The sequence below is a fragment of the Perca fluviatilis genome, chromosome 7 (assembly GCF_010015445.1).
Source record: "Perca fluviatilis chromosome 7, GENO_Pfluv_1.0, whole genome shotgun sequence".
NCBI classification, from domain to species: domain Eukaryota; kingdom Metazoa; phylum Chordata; class Actinopteri; order Perciformes; family Percidae; genus Perca; species Perca fluviatilis.
Window position 1 is genome coordinate 18,067,128 of NC_053118.1, and position 17,052 is coordinate 18,084,179.

The 17,052-nt window shown below is 41.0% G+C and overlaps 1 protein-coding gene across 5 annotated transcripts in view; it reads right to left on the minus strand.

Moving 5' to 3' along the window:
• The window catches only part of ptprub (protein tyrosine phosphatase receptor type Ub), a 157,864-nt gene extending 143,192 nt beyond the window's left edge, over nt 1-14,672 (minus strand). For 3 of the 5 annotated variants that reach the window (XM_039805644.1, XM_039805643.1, XM_039805642.1), the window contains exon 1: nt 14,409-14,672. In XM_039805644.1, the coding sequence (XP_039661578.1) occupies nt 14,409-14,481 (73 nt within the window). In that variant the 5' untranslated portion in view covers nt 14,482-14,672. Of the gene's footprint in view, nt 1-12,766; nt 12,888-14,408 lie in introns of those variants that run through there. The other 2 variants (XM_039805645.1, XM_039805646.1) reach the window with 2 other exon arrangements.
• Between the last annotated feature and the right edge of the window lie 2,380 nt (nt 14,673-17,052).

The following is a 17,052-nucleotide window of genomic DNA, read 5'->3' on the forward strand; positions in this document are numbered from 1 at the left end:
TTTCTCTATGTTATGGTCAATAAAGTCTTGAGAATGAATGAAAGGACTTCAAAAGTGGTCATGACCACATGGCAAGTGACTGTTTCAATGAACTGCTTCCTGTGAAAGATACAAACTTATTTTGCAAATTTGATTGCCCTAGGTGCACCTCAGGGGCACACAAAGCACTAACATATCTGTAAGCCCATGCCAATCCCATCAGCTAATGTGGAGAGTAAAATCAAGAGGTGTTGTGGATCAATTCAGGTTAAAAGAGGTTAATGTTGTTTGCCCTCAGAGTAATGAGAGGGGCGAGTGTGTGACTATGCATGACTCCAGATGTTTGTGCATATTACCTGCAAAAGATATGTTGACAGATATTGTATATGCAGTCAAAGTGGAAAGAACTGAATAGTTATGCTTTGCCGTAGTGAGGCAGGAATGTTAAAACATAAACAAAAAGGACAGGGGTAAGACAATGGGTAATGTGTGCCTTAAATCTTAAAGAAAGGCTGCTAAGTGTGTGTGTGTGTGTGTGTGTGTGTGTGTGTGTGTGTGTGTGTGTGTGTGTGTGTGTGTGTGTGTGTGTGTGTGTGTGTGTGTGTGTGTGTGTGTGTGTGTGTGTGTGTGTGTGTATTCATTAAAGCAAGAGTGTAACTTCCATTGAGCAAATTATAGAAAAGAGTTCCTAGACCGGTACCTGCTCATTACCTGAAGATGAGTTACTTTGCAAATTACATAGCAGCCAAATGTCCCAGGTGTATCAATTGACCCTCCTTCCCTCCCTCCCTGCATTCCACTACACATGCAACCACACACACACACACACACACTAATACTTATAAAAACTAATAATATAAAAAAAAAAAAAAGATCCACAGATTTTAGTTCTAGGTGTGACATCTGTTCTGTCGCCATCAAGACTTGGTTAGTATAATCAAGTTAATCTGTGGAGCAAGAACTGGCTAATGAAGTTACCTTCACCCATCGCCCCAGGCTGGGAAATGATGTCTCTGTCGGGGGGCTTTTAACCTCCACATGCGCGCATGTTTCCCCTCCACACCCCCCACACACACACACACACACACACACACACACAGCCTCCGGAAGCACACACCTTCACACACCAGCTTAATGAGTGCCTGGGGAGGCAGGCAGACACACATACTCAAAGTCAGGTCTGCTTTGAGCACATGCTCACCCTGCCTAGAATACGGAGCTGAAAAAATGAGCATACTGTAGATCCCTGAGAAGCCCTAAGGCTGAGAGAACAAGGACAAAGATGGAGAGGAAACAGATCCTGGTGAAACACGCAGGGGGAATGATGGAGCAACGAAGACAGAGAAATTAAGAACAGAAAAGCACCTTGACACAGGGGAGGAAATTAAAGATTTAGAAAGCTCGTGATATTGAGTTTTCCTTTATGTCCAGTTCATGACAAGAATCACAGGACCAGTTCAACATGGTGGAGTATGTCACGGATATTTAGAGGTTTTTATTTTAACCATATATAAAGCCCAAAACTGCATTTTATGACCAAGACAAAAAAGGTGGAGTACAATGCATCCCAATGACTAAACTTAGCTGGAGAACTAGAGCAGCAGACAACACCTTTGAGAAAGCAGATGCTTTCTATGTTTGTCTTCCGGTAATTTAGACTCAACACTACAGCTGCTTCGAAATAAAAGCCTTCGAGAAAAACAAAAAGATGGCCACAACTGTGAAACAACTGTGTCAGGTGTTGAGCTACAGTACACTCACTAAAATTGGCTTAGATATTGGGCTAAATCTACCTTTGAACTGTTTTTCTTTTCTTTTCTAGCCCTTACCTTTAGGTACTGCTTTAGCTTCAATGTTTAGGGGAAAACCTTGTAAAGACATTATACTTAAAAAAAAATCTAAAGTAGTGTTTAAAAAAAAAAAAGAAGACACCCTACCAGACAAAGCCAGGACAACTGTTTGTTGTATGTACAGAAAACTATCACTGATTTACTTTTATACTAAAGAGTACTTGAAAACGTGATGATTCTCAGGAAAGTTCAGGAGTTATAAGGAGCATTATCTATCGATCGATTAATCGATCGATAGATAGATAGATAGATAGATAGATAGATAGATAGATATAGATATATATATATATATATATATATATAGGCCAAAAGTTTGGACACACCTTCTCATTCAATGTGTTTCTTTATTTTCATGACTATTTACATTGTAGATTCTCACTGAAGGCATCAAAACTATGAATGAACACATATGGAATTATGTTATTAACAAAAAAGTGTGAAATAACTGAAAACATGTCTTATATTTTAGATTCCTCAAAGTAGCCACCCTTTGCTTTTTTTGATAACTCTGCAAACTCTTGGTGTTCTCTCAATGAGCTTCATGAGGTAGTCACCTGAAATTGTTTTCACTTCACAGGTGTGCCTTGTCAGGGTTAATTAGTGGAATTATTTCCCTTATTAATAAAAAAAGCAAAGGGTGGCTACTTTGAAGAATCTAAAATATAAGACATGTTTTCAGTTATTTCACACTTTTTTGTTAAGTACATAATTCCATATGTGTTCATTCATAGTTTTGATGCCTTCAGTGAGAATCTACAATGTAAATAGTCATGAAAAAATAAAAGGAAATGCATTGAATGAGAAAGTGTGTCCAAACTTTTGGCCTGTACTGTATGTATGTATGTATGTATGTATGTATGTATGTATGTATGTATGTATGTATGTATGTATGTATGTATGTATGTATATATATATGGACATTTGGGATGATCTGAGATAATGATACCCTTAGGAAGTTATGACTCCAAGAAGGAGTATTTGATTTTTGAGGCAAATAGTCGGACGCCAATGGTTATAAAGTGCCTTATTTGCGATATTAGAGATTTCTGTACTACTTTTTAATAAACAACCATTATAAAAGGGTTTTTAATTTGTAAGTTATGGCTTTATTGATCAGTTATAAGCCCAATGTATGGTTTTATACCTGGTCTCTAAAGCATTAGTAAACAATGAATTATCCATTAATAATTAGTTACACTAGTAGTTATTAGTATAAAAAGGGACTTAACAGAAAGTGGTACCTCTGAAGTTGAGTAAGAGCACAACTCTGTCACGGCTTATGAAAACCACATTTTCTTCTGAAAAACTCCCAAACTTTACCTTGCACCCACACTTCTCCCATTATTCATTTTAACCAGATGGTATCAACCACATGTGCAGACACAAGCATCTATGGGAACTAAAGAAAAATCTATCTACCCAATTTCTGGAGAAAATTACAGACAGGCGGACAGACCCATCTTAAATCCTTCAGGAGGAGTTTGTGGCGTAACAGGGACTCACTGGACTGGGATAAATCCTCAGTTCCATGGCCTAAGCACTGAATGAGCCCGTTCCCCCAGGAGCACATGTGCCTAACCAAGCCAGCAGACAACCAGTGAAGCAAGGAACCCTCTTCTGAGAGGTAAAACCTAGTTAATTCATCTGCCATAATGATTGTCTGAGCCACCATTGCATCTCCACAAACCACTACTGAATCCCAATCAGAAGCTGTCTACAGCATTTACTGACACACAATCCGCCACTCGCTCCTTATCCTGGCTCAGAGAAGGGAATTAATAAGTCAAGTTGTCTGGGAGGAGTTTTTTCTCCTTTGCTTTTCCAGTCAGGAGTAAATGCAGCCAAGTTAGCCAGACAAACGCATTCCAGTCTGCCTGTTGTTCTGGCAGCGCTACGTCAGACTTGACAGAGTTAGCCCTCCATGCTGCGCAGTCCCTCTGATGGGATTAGCTCTTAAAGACTGTGGAAAACAATTCCCTGCTCCCTCTCAACAAGGTCAAAACAAAGCATTGCTGTGTCAGGTCGTGCACTGATAATCTTGCCCACTATCCACAGGCAGAGCTGATACCAGGAATAAATGCACAGGTTCATTGTATATAAGAGTAATGCGACAAATTAGGTGGGCCATTTGATGTAACCTTTCTGTGTTCGTATAAATCCGCTTCCTACATTGTTTTTATTCACACCGGCCTGGTTCCATTTCCTTGCTAAAGGGCAACAAATGGCTTCACTTGTGGTGAAGAGGCTCAAAGCATCGGGTTACCTCTGCATGCAAATCACAATAAAAGGCTGGACGTGACAAGAAAGAAGTTCTCTTACCCATTCTCTATTTCACTTGCCAAACAGGCTATCCATTTCAGCGACCATGTTTCCTAAAGTAGATGAGGGCAAGGACTTCAGGGTATCAGGCCTTTTAGTTCTGCCTTACAGCTCGTTCACTGAGTTAATGAGAACATTAATTACATTCAACAAAAATATCTCAAAACCAGCGTGTGAGTGTGAGTGTGAGTGTGTGTGTGTGTGTGTGTGTGTGTGTGTGTGTGTGTGTGTGTGTGTGTGTGTGTGTGTGTGTGTGTGTGTGTGTGTGTGTGTGTGTGTGTGCATTCACAAGAGAGATGAACAATCATGCATGTTTGCTTTCAAAGGTGCTGGTGTAAGGCAAATACGTCTGAACAGTGCTAAAATACCCCAGAGAGGTGTACAGCAAACTATTACCATTTTCTAATTAGGTTGAGACAAATTATAAAAAAAAAAAAAAAAGTCTGAATGTATGAGGTAGGAAGATAAAGCAGCAAGGTGGAGTGCTGCACACTGTGGGTAAACAAAGCTATCTGCAGTAAAGCCTATTAGCGCAGAGCTAGGGATCTCAGCATCAACAGGGTTCCATTGTCCGTTGTCTTATTGGCACATGATACCAGTGCTAAGCAGAGTAATACCCATATTAACCACCATTCTCCTAATGCCTTTTCTCCTGTCCCCTGTGATCAGCCTACTTCCAGCCATAATCCCAGCTCTAAACTGATTCTTAATTACCCTGGCTGTCGGACAGACAAAGGCCAGGGCCGACCTACTCTGGGGTCTCTGACACACTGTGTACTCCAGCTACTCTCTAAACACAGAAAGGCTCCAAAGCCTGTTTATGTGGCGGAGCCTGGCTTTATGATCTTTGCAGTGCAATGTATTTATCATCAGAAGAATATGTCCTAAGCACATATGCAAATGCTTTCATTAGCATTTTCACACCGTGGACGAACAAAGCAAACAAAAGCTTCATAAAAAACATATGGCTGTGATTTATGGAAGTTCACCATGGCCAAAGGAGTTCAGCAAATATTTACATATAATCAGGTGGGAACAATCACCAATCTGTCCCTTCCACATATACAAAACATACACTTAGGCACTTGCCAGCATGCATACAAACATATGCGCACACACACACACACACACACACACACACACACACACACACACACACACACACACACACACACACACACACACACACACACACACACACACACACACACACACACAGCAATTATTATAATCTTCTGTTTGTGGTTTTGAATTAAGCTCTTTGTGAACGACACCCCGTGGGCTCTCTGGACATTCTTGCATATTCCTGGCCTTCAGCTAATATGCAACACGCAAACGGTGCACTGCCTTTGGCTGCAGAGAGTCCACGCTATTTGAAGATGGCATGAAAGCTTTCCGTCCACATTAGCCTTTCCAGACCATTCTCAAAAAGTTTGCCATTCGTAATAAAATGCCAAAAACAATAGAAAAGCGTTGAAATCTCCTCCACTGGACATGCGCAGGCCTCTCGAGCCAACAGCTTTACAGGAGATCACATCACAATGGTGGTGTCAGCGCTTTTGAAAAGCTCCCTTTTTCCCCGTTTCACATGACAATCTGAGACCAGCGTTTTAAGAATCATCCACGGAAGGGTTTGCAAAAAGGTCAAATGGTCAGTGCCAGCTCAGCCAAGAACAGATCGATTTTCAAACGTACCCACTATTAGTGTGGACATGGTCTTTGACTGAGTGTAGAAGAAAACTTGAAAGGCTCCTCAAACAAGGTTCTGGGTCATGTTGGTGCCCACTTCAATCCGCCCATGAGCCTCTCATCCCTTGGGGCAATCACCTCCCCATTCCCAGCCTCCCCTTAGCTGGTGGGCCAAGTCAGACGGCCAGCGCAGGAACAAACAAAAGTCTTCTAAACGGTTTGAATAACTGTCTCTCAGGAACGCCAAGCAACTCAGCAATCACCGGGAGGAGGACCCTGGAGGGCCTTGGAGGGCTGTGAAGCGTACCCTGAAGGAAGGCTTGTCAAGGCTACCCCACCTGGCATTCGGGTGAGATGAAGATCACCTCTCTATGTCGGTATAAACAGACCTTAACATCAAAGTACACATGTAGGCATTGTGGGGAATTGTGTTGTACCCTTTTCTGAACTACAAAATAATAGCACAGTAATCTGAAGATAAAGGGCACGTATTTTCTTCGTCAGGAGCTAGGTCTCTCTTATTATTTTATTATATATACACAATTTATTATTTATATTTTAGTATTGGTGTCCCTGCAGGACTGACTCACATACTGTCTAAATATACTGGACAGCAAATAGAAATTCATCTTTTTGCTCTCAGGCAACTATTTCACATTGTCAGAAGAAATAAAAAATACATTTCAATGAAACAGCTGCTAATGAGTAAATTTCTCATAATGCATACCATGCAAGGGAAATGGTAAAAAGAAGAAAACACTCAACTGCTTGCCCCTGAAATATCTTACAACAATACAAAGAGTAACAGTCAAGAGGGAAAGGGATTTTTTTATGAAAAAAAAGGCACTCTCGTTCCCATGAGCATCTGCTGGATTAACAGCATGTCAAAGTGAGGAGGAATGTGATGGGAGGTCATGTAGGATCAAAAGGAGAGTTTCAAGAGGAAGAAGACAATAAGCTGACTGTGACAGGCTGTGTTTGAGAAATCAATAGGCTCTGCTTTTGCTCTGTCTCACTTCAGCACCTGAAACAGAACAAAGCATCGAGATCCCAAACTCTCTTTACTAACATCACTTGACAAAAGCTTTTCAACACGACTGGCGGTCAGAAGCCAGTGTGCTGCTAGCATATCATGACACGCCACCATACTCTGCATATCCACGTTTCTATTTACATTTAAATAAGATGCCAATGCAATGCCCCTGCCGTCCAGAGTAGAATAAGGATTACATGCCTTCTGCAATAATAACAAAAAAACATTTTTTTTAACCAAAACTGCCAGACTGCTGTGTCAATTTCTTTGCATGGAACTGTGATGAAACTGCATGCAACATTCACGTCGCTCTCATGAAAACCATGTAATTCCAGCTTAAAGGTGCCGTAGGTAGGATTGTGAAGATCCAGGACTTCTCCCCCTTTTCCGCTAAAGCCCATAACTGTCTCCTAACCCCCTCCCCTCACAAAGGAGAATGAATGCGTGTGCATGAGCAGTGATTGACACGCAGTTAGACACAACCCTTGGCCCTGATTGGTGCATCTGAACAGGGAGCTGTGGATTTTTGCAAATCGCACTACAGGCTGTAGGTGGTGCCAGAGGAGCCGGATTTAATTTTTATTTTTTTAAATTACCTGCTTCATGTAGTTCTACTGGAACATAGGGGCAGTTTCAGCAAATATGACAGAAATTTTGTTTTATAAGTCTTACTTACTGCACCTTTAAGTGAATTTTATGACATCAACCCCAGTAATGTCATCCTGCCAAAAAGAAAACAAGGTAAGTCAACATCACACTCTTGTTAATAATACTTTAAAACCAAGTGCTTCATACATGTTATATGTGCTCAACAGGTTTGGAATCAGTCCGTTTACTGATTTACCGCCAGCTGGCACCTGTGCTACCACAGCTGCCATGACCTACCCATAACCCACCAGCTACAGCAGCTGTCACAGCTGAGTGTCACCTCTGTGCCATGCGCCTTCGCTGCACGGAGAGAGAGACAGAACGCCGTCAATTCAACAGCAAACGGGGGAAAAGCAATACAAGCTAGAGGCTGTTAAACTAAGCAGATATGGCTTCTTCTTTTTAAAGAGCTCAGTTTTGCTTACACTTCACGCTGCGAAGGCCTCAAATACTATGCTCTTTTAAATCAGCACACTAGCCATTATCCATGCTCTGTTACACTTTAATGCTGTTCAATTTCCACTGTCCTTATAAAGTTTATGTGAAAGAATGTCAGTTTAATAAGAGTAAGATACATCAGGGTGATAAGTGTTCGGGTTCATGGCTGGGTCTCCGAGAGGATATGTTTTTTGCCCAAAGGGACCAGTCAAACCAGAAATACAACTTCCCCTTAGAGAGCAGGCATCGTGGCACAAAGGCAACTAAAGCCTGCATCCATTACACCACCGGGGAGAGAAATGTCCTGAAAAGACTGTTTTGACTTTTAAAGGAGTGTCAACGGTTCAGATTTCACTGGGGGTTTAATACACAGAGGACAACAGGCAGCTCAACAACAGCTCACATTTCAACAGTGCAATCCTGGCCTAATCCTGAACCCTGACTCCAGTGACCTGAGCGTTTGCAACACACTACATACACCAACAACAGAGGGCCGGAAGAATCTGTCTGTAAATGTGTTGACATAGGAGAAAGGTAAAGAGCTGAAACACGGCCAGTAGGCTAAATATAAACTGCTCGGGAGGCTTTGTTTCCTCAGGAGCAGCACTCGCAGCATCAGTCTTCCAGACCCACTTTTTGCAGTCTGGAGTTTCAATACCTCGGGGGAAGAAAACACAGGGACTGCAACTCACAGCCCTGCTTATTCCTTTGTTGGATAATTACACATCTGTGCATATGCTCGAGCTACGCAGTCTCACTCTCCTTCATATCCAGGCTATAAACCCCGGCCCATCTTACCGTTAAATGCTACATTTCCCTGTCCATTATTCAAGTTAAACATATGCTTTTAAGTGATGATGAGTATAATAGTCCGGTCATTTTAGACCAGTGCATCAAGAGGATAATGTGTGGCCCACTCTTTCATGTTTAGGAGATTTTTACTTTTTCCCTGTCCTTTGCTCTACACAACGCTGCTGACATTTCTCTGCTGCAAACCCAGGCTCCTTGTATTACGTCATGCAAGTCCTGGCTGGCTAATTCACACTCCTACATCAAACTTGCAGGCCACAGACAGGATGCCACTTTGATCAAATTTAAGTAAAATGGACTTGCCTGAAAGATCAATAGCACATTAATAACACCTGGCCGAGGGAGCCGAGGAGCCTGCACTGTGGCTGTCGCTGCAGAGCGGAAAGGAAGAGACGGGCCCATGCAGGCCACTGACTGTAAATCTCTCAGTCTTGGCATCTTTTCCAGGTCGCTGGAAGGTCTCACAGTTACCCTGAAGAGCTGAGAGCGGCGGCAGCTCCAGCCCTTGCTAGCATCAGTGTCAAGGCTGAGTCACTCGGTACTGTGTGACCCTCCTTGCATGGCAATACTTCTGTGCTTGATAATTAAAACGAGAACAAAATGCTCAGCAGGATTAATTAAGCACAACCATCACAAGATGTGTGTGAGCTGCAGTCTAGCATTAAAAAATGTCTGCACACTCAGCACAGCACAAACTAAGGTGAGATGCATCACGAGAAAATGAGCAATGTGACCAGCTCAAGACAGGGGAGGCCCCTGATTGGTCATGCGCTTTCAGGGATATGGTGTACCAATCACGGTGCTTGGCATTAAGCAGAATTATTTGAACACATACACTAGATGGATGTGTTTCATCTTGCAGTCTTGTGAAATGAGTAAGCCAATCGGGGGGCTGGCTCTCCTCCACATAGCCCCACACTACAATAGATCAGAGACAGAAAATGGAAGAGAGGCACGCTGCACAGCAGAGGACTCCTCTCATCAGCACCCTGTTTAATCACTCACTCATGCGCTGAAGGCATAATGGACACACAAACCGAGCAACAGTCCTGCTGTGGCCTCGACCGAAAGCAAAACACCCTTACAATGTATCTGAATGTCGTTCTCAGCTTCTCTCTCTGAAAATTCTCTCCCATTTTCTCCCCTTCCAATCCCCTCCATCCTTGTTGCAAAGTTTTCCATCTGCTCTCTGAATTACTGCCCGTGATCCCGCAAAGATGGAAATCAACCAGTCTTGTCAGGAGTCTGATTTAGGCCCAATCTCTCCACCTCTCACCCTCCATCCACAGATGGTGGCCTGGCTCCTGCAGGGAACACTTCCACTTTGTGGATTTGCTGCAACTCTGTGGTGCGAGGCAACATTTTCTACATGATGGTTACTTTTTTTCCTATGATAATTCTCAAATTCATCTCAGGCGCTCTTTTTCCATTCAGTTGGATGCCTATTATAGTGAACACATCTAATGGACTCAAGAACCAGCATTCATCAGCTACAAATAAGCACTGTGAGATGAATAATGGAACAATAATGACCCTTTGCAATAAATTAAAAAAAAAAAAGCATTTAAATTGGTACAGAAAGCACATTTTAATAATGTCGAGACAATTCTTTTGAAGAAATATGTTTCATGTTAACAACTTTGGTCATGTAATAAATATATTTGTCCTCTTTATTACAGGATATAGATCATTCTCTATATCCTGTTTGTTCTCTTAAGTGTTTTTTCTGTCTGTTAACTGCATGTATCCATGTGTCAGTGCACCTGTTCATGCTTGTATATCTGGGTAGGTTTTGTCTAGAAAATGTAAAAAAAAATAATAATAATAATAAAAAATGCCTTGTTTTTTGTCCATAACCCAAAGATATTCCGTTTTTTTATCATGTATGACAAAGAAAAGCATCACATCTTCACATTTAAGAAAATGGAGCCAGCAAATGTGTTGAGGCTAGATGCGGTGAGTCATGAGCAGATATTAACACTCAGGATGCGTCCAAGATGATGTAAAAATGATGGGCTTTTATTATGAATGACCCAATTAAGGCCCATAGGCAAAAATTATAATAAAAATAATTAACAAAATTAAGGAAAGTAACTAAAAAGCACTTTCAAGAAAATAAATTAAAATTGACTTGAATCAAAACAATCAAAAATATAAATACACAACTATTCACTAATAGACCTTAAATCAGGTTACAACGTAGAGGACATCTAGCAGACTTACGTCCTACTCCCTCCAAGTATACACCAGCTCTGTCGAGCAAATACCATGGCCATTCTATATAGCTTGACGCCAACCCCTCAAATTGGAACATACCAACATACACCATACAGGGGTGGCTCAGGTGTGTACACCAATAACGCTTAATACAGCCAAAATACATATAGCTACAAATCTAGACAGACACAACATATAATTCATACAATTGTCAATGCAATTAACCACAGCCACAAGACACCTTTGTGGCTGTTAAATATAATACATAAAATGTCGGTCGACTTCCTGTTACCCCGGAAGTCACAGACCCATTCAAACTCAAGGACAGCAGCAACCTTTCCCTAATAACCAAGAGCACATGGTAAGCCCAAACCATTTTACGCTCTATACTTTTACACTCAATAAACGAACATTAATTAACAAAGACTTAAGTGTTGTGGTGGTTCTTATAACAGGTGATGTTTGTGACAAACTGTACGGTTGTAAACAAACTGATGTATATAACTAGGCCTAGATAACAAATCACCGCAGTATTAGATGTTAAAAATTGTGCACAAAACTACGGGATTAATATGGGAAATATGCTGAATAACAGAGGATATCAAACCAATATACAAACCGAACATATACACTAGTCCAACAAACATATACAAACAACTTCAGTCTTTGAGATTAAAAACAGGTAGCGCATCGCTACCGTGACGGCAGCTATGCGCCCCGTAACAAAATGTTTGACATTTCTGCTTACAAATATATATACTAAAACGATTATTTGACTAACAAAACATCAGTGCAGCGTTAATTCCTTTACACATATGTGCTGGTGTTCCAAGGTTACGTTTCCCAGCGCTGCTGCTGATGTTTATGCAATGTAAACTTGAAGCCCTAAAGTATTATTCATTCTATGCCATGCTTTTACTAGACAGTCTGGGCTTCACAGTCTTTTTCATCTCGAGCCAAGTGTTATCTTATTCACTGAAATAAGCAAAAAGGATATTCTGCCTTAACTTTAGATCAAACCGAGAAATGAGTCATGAGACACAGGATAATTACACCACTCAGTTGACAACATTTGCTGCTAATGGAGCTGACAGATGGTAAGTGAACATTCATTCAATTCCCATAAGAGACAACAAAAGGAGTGAAAGTGTCACATTGGGTTTCACAGCATAAGAAAACCCAACACATGGACCCGCAAACTGGACTTTCATGTTCATAACTTACTTGTGAAAAAATTATGCAATTCATTTTTTATTCTTCCTCATATCAACCTTACTACAGTCAGTCCAGTGCAGCAGAGGGCCTCTATATTTTCTTAGCCTCTATTAATTTTACTTCCCTTGAACTGACGGCCTGGGCAGACGGCGGCATAAGCAAGAAAGAAAATATGGATTACATTGAGTGAAAAAGGCATGAAATCCCCAGCGGAGTCTTAACTGTTATTAAGCATTCAAGGTCAAGGTGTGGTCTTCACACAGCAATAACGGCAGAGTGTTAATCAAAAGACACACTCTGAAGATTGTGGAAGTCAAGGTTGTATTTTTGGATCTTCATTTCTTCCTATAGGATGTAGGCAGGTGGAGAAGCATGAAGGGAGTCAGGCCAAAGGGGATCAAAAGCCACAAAAACTAGCAGCAATAACTATTAGCTGCTAAAGCAAAGGTAACAGCGCAGATGGCGAGGCTTGCAACACTCCAGTTAACAAACAAAAAAACGACACTATGTAAATTTCTGTTGACAGCCGTAGCGAAGTGTCACTGTTCCATTCAGCTCTTTTAATTACCTGTGTGTGATTTAATCCTTCATATGTCAGAGTCCATTCCTCTTAATGATCTGCTCCATTCAGCTCTTGACAATACACATTCTGCTTGCATGGTTCCGTTGTTGTTGCTGATCGAGTTATACATGTTATTATGAGTATTACCAGGTTTTCCTGAAACAGAAGCTGCCAGTGAGAAATTGCACAATTCCCGAAAAATTCAGAGTCAAATGATCTCAGCCTAATCAAGCTTTTTTTCAACATGCATGTGACAAACACTGTGCTCTATTGATATATAGTGTTGAAGCAGCCTGCAGTGTAAATGTTATCAATATTGTTGCCTTATTACCTTGGTTTTCCTGTTCTACTGGGGTAAAATTATGTGTGTGTGTGTGTGTGTGTGTGTGTGTGTGTGTGTGTGTGTGTGTGTGTGTGTGTGTGTGTGTGTGTGTGTGTGTGTGTGAGAAACAGGACCAAATCCTTTTAGCCTTTGGAAAAAAATATCCAAAAAATACAACACTATAATTACATTTCATAAATGACTAATACAATTTGAAAACATGAATGTGAATGAATATGAAAGGTTCTGTGTCATGTCATTTCTAGAAAAAACGTTTACTTTTACTCTGCCTCTCTCTTTCCATTTCTCTAATATGGCTGATTTTCAAAATTGGAAATAATAAAAATGAAATGGGGGAGTCAAAGCATATTTTGAAAAATTTTATCTAGGAAATAGCATGATTTGAAGCCTTCAATTTGAAAAACATATTCTTGCCATGTTACAATCCAGCACAACACAGAAAAGATGACTTTTAATATGTGAACAGGTATCATTTTCCTCATCTTGGAGGATATAGAGCTGATCTGTGGGCTTCAATAGCTCACAACCCAAAAGACCAGAGGCATCACATGAGGGAAAAAAAAGACTTTGCTTTGAGACTGAATCTGACCATTTCCCCACAGTGGAAGACTACATCTTGGGATATTAAGCTATAATGAGAATTTTATTTCAAAAATCAATACGCATTTCAATGCTACAGTCCTCATTAAGATGTTAACTTTTAGGGAGTCTCTCATACAACTATGCAACCCAAACTAGGTATGGATCAGCCCCAGGTTTTGGTCTCTGGGTGTCGTCACAGATTAGTTCAGGCTGTTGGAATTTGGGAGATTCATGTTCACAAATATTGACTAATTCCGTTTTAAAAAGGGAAATATGATTTCTAACTTTGGATAACAACCTTAAACACCTTTTAGGCTACCTGGCGCCTTTAAATATGCTTGAGCAATAGCAAAAAAGGCAGAAGCAGTGTAGCGTAGAAGATTTTGTTGTTTTGGGAAATGGGAGCTTTCCCCAGAAACACCCAGACGCAGTCCTTCTAAATAACTAACATTTTTTGCAGGAGTCTGGCACTAGAAAAACTTCATCCTATAGTTCGCAAAGTTATTCAATAATTTGTTTTTATTTCCTGCTGGGTAGGCTATAGTGCCGTATATCATGGGACGCAGCAGTAAAGCCGCAGATAGACGCAGTAACGTGGGAAAGGGGACACAAAGTTGCCACCTTCGCCAGATTCGCTCCGCTTTTGCTTTCAGTGGACTTTCATCCACATAGTAAAAACTTCACAACTGCGTTTAGGAGACCCGAGATGAATATGCGGCTTACCTGTTGGCCCCTCAATGCCATCGGCGTAGATCTGAACAGTCAAAATCAACAGAAAGGCGCAGGTGTTCATCATGTAGCTGTTTTAGTCCACTTTAAATGTTCAGAAGAAATCATTTCATTCACTCCGTGAGGTCCGGGCGCGCGAGCAGTAGAGCCGAGCCCATCTACTCCCCCAATTCCCACTGAGAGGAGTAGTTTCAGAGACACTGAAGCAGACGGGGCAGAGCTAGTTCTGCAAACTGACGTCAGGGTAAACAGTTCAGGGGCGAGATTTCTTTCTCAAGCCCACTTACCTTCCCAGCCTCCACTTCTTCGCTGATACAAAGTATGAGTCGGGCGCCTCCAAGCGGCAGAAACTAGCAATGACACTGTGGTATTCAAACGTTGGCCAAGCAAAGCCCCAGACGGTGTGTGTGTGTGTGTGTGTGTGTGTGTGTGTGTGTGTGTGTGTGTGTGTGTGTGTGTGTGTGTGTGTGTGTGTGTGTGTGTGTGTGTGTGTGTGTGTGTGTGTGTGTACACTGTTATACTTGTATCTTTGTGGGGACCATGCGGAGTTTTAGGCGTTGTGAATGTGGACATTTTTGCCTATCCTTACTTCTTGGGTTGGGATTTGGTTTAGGCATGTGGTTGTGATAGCTAAAGTTCAAAGTAGGGATTGCTTTAAAAAAAAGAAATCTGTTCAAATTATGGGGATTTATGCTCGATTTTGGGACAAAAACTTCATCTCCACAATACATTTTAGAATTAAGACTTGGTTTTCAGTGTTCAGAGTTTGGGTTATGTAGTGGTTGTGGTTCATGGTTATACATCTCCAGGGACTAAATGTAAGTCAATGCAATGTCACTCTAAAAGACAAAAACAAGCGTAAATGTGTGTTGGTGTGTATCTGTGGAGACAGGGACAGTGTGCTGATGTCTTTCTCTAACTTTTCATCCATTTTGTCTTAATTTTAATGAGACATTTGTTAATATACACTGCCAAGCAGCTCCTAAAACCTGTCACCATGCACCCAGCAGCACACGTACAGGATAATCAGTCTGACAACAGGTTGCGCCAGCTACATGCCTTTGTGGTAGTAAGTAACCCCTGTAATTTGTCACTTTTGTGTTAACAATGATAAAGTAATTCTTACGTTTTAAAATCATATCAGCTATCTAAAGTCTAATTAATCCAGCTATGCACCTTTACTGAAAAAAAATATGTTTTTGTCATATTAGCGGCTGAGGTTGCCACATTTTATACAGGACAGGCAGGTAAGCACTGCCTTCGCACCTCCTCATGACAGCTGCAAAGCATATTTCTCCATAAATTAAATAGTCTGTCATGTTGTGTGCATTGAATTTGCATTTGATGAGGTGACATTTTTCTTCTCTACCCACACAGTATGTGGAGAATACCTGACATAAATGAATGCATTTTATGTACAGTGTTGTGCAAACAGTCATATAGCACTGTGACTTTGACATGTACATGTATGTATCTGCCATGTCATAGTCCTATATAACAGGTTTAAAAGCATTACAGTTGTGTATTTTTGATTGATTGAGTTGTGGGACACTAGCCCGATGTTGCGAGGTGTTCTCTCGTATATCATTACAACATTACACAGGCTTTGAGATTGACCTTTGAAGTGCTGATGCTGCAGCCACTGCTCTGCATGAACCAAGCTGGTGTTAAACATGGCTGGGCTGGCACGTTTAGCTGTGGATCCAGGAATCCCAATTGGATCAAGATGCCATTATGCAGGATATTCATCATTCATTTTGTTGTCCTGTGCGAACATTAAAGGTGTGGAAATCTAAGGCTTCCAACATGAGTGCACATTTCAGTCTCTAATGTTGTTAGCTCCGAATGACAGATGAACGATGGACTGCTCAGCAAATTACTTAATTGAACCAAAGGAGCACAGTGTTTGTTGGGCTAACACCTATAATTACACCTGCTTGATGCATGGCAGCCATTTTGCAAACTGGTATTCAAGGCACAGAGTAGCAATTTATTTAAACTAGGAAGTATTTTGGCCCGAATCCGTTCAACTGCATGATAGTTTAATTTGCAGTTAACCGAACAGGATGTTGCAAAAAAAACAACAGGACTGGCATCCACATGATGCGGACAGCTGCACTACGATAAAAGACATTTTATCGTGTATTTCATCAGCTGCCACTCATGACCCCATAACAAATAACTGCATCTGCACAGGCAGTGTTGTGCATGGATTTATAATAACATATTATTAGTTCTGAGGGAAGTTGTCAAAGGCTGGCTATCAAACCATCACTGTCTATCACTTTGCATGCAGTGCGGTGCTTCAAAAGTAAATGAACAGTGAATCACAGGACAGCTTCTACACTGCTATCTGTGAGGTAAAACTTTAAAGCATGGTGCACTACCGGCCACACACCAAACAGTGATATCACAAAAATCAATTTCAACCGTCTGCCGAATAGAAAATGATTGTTTGACATCAGTGATTGTTGTTTGACCACAAATCTGACATGCTTTTCAGGTGAAACCGCAGAACAGCAGTTTTCTCCCCTGTAATAGATAGATAGATAGATAGATAGATAGATAGATAGATAGATAGATAGATAGATAGATGTATTTAGTTTTATTTAGTAAAACTCTGCATAAAGCAATCACA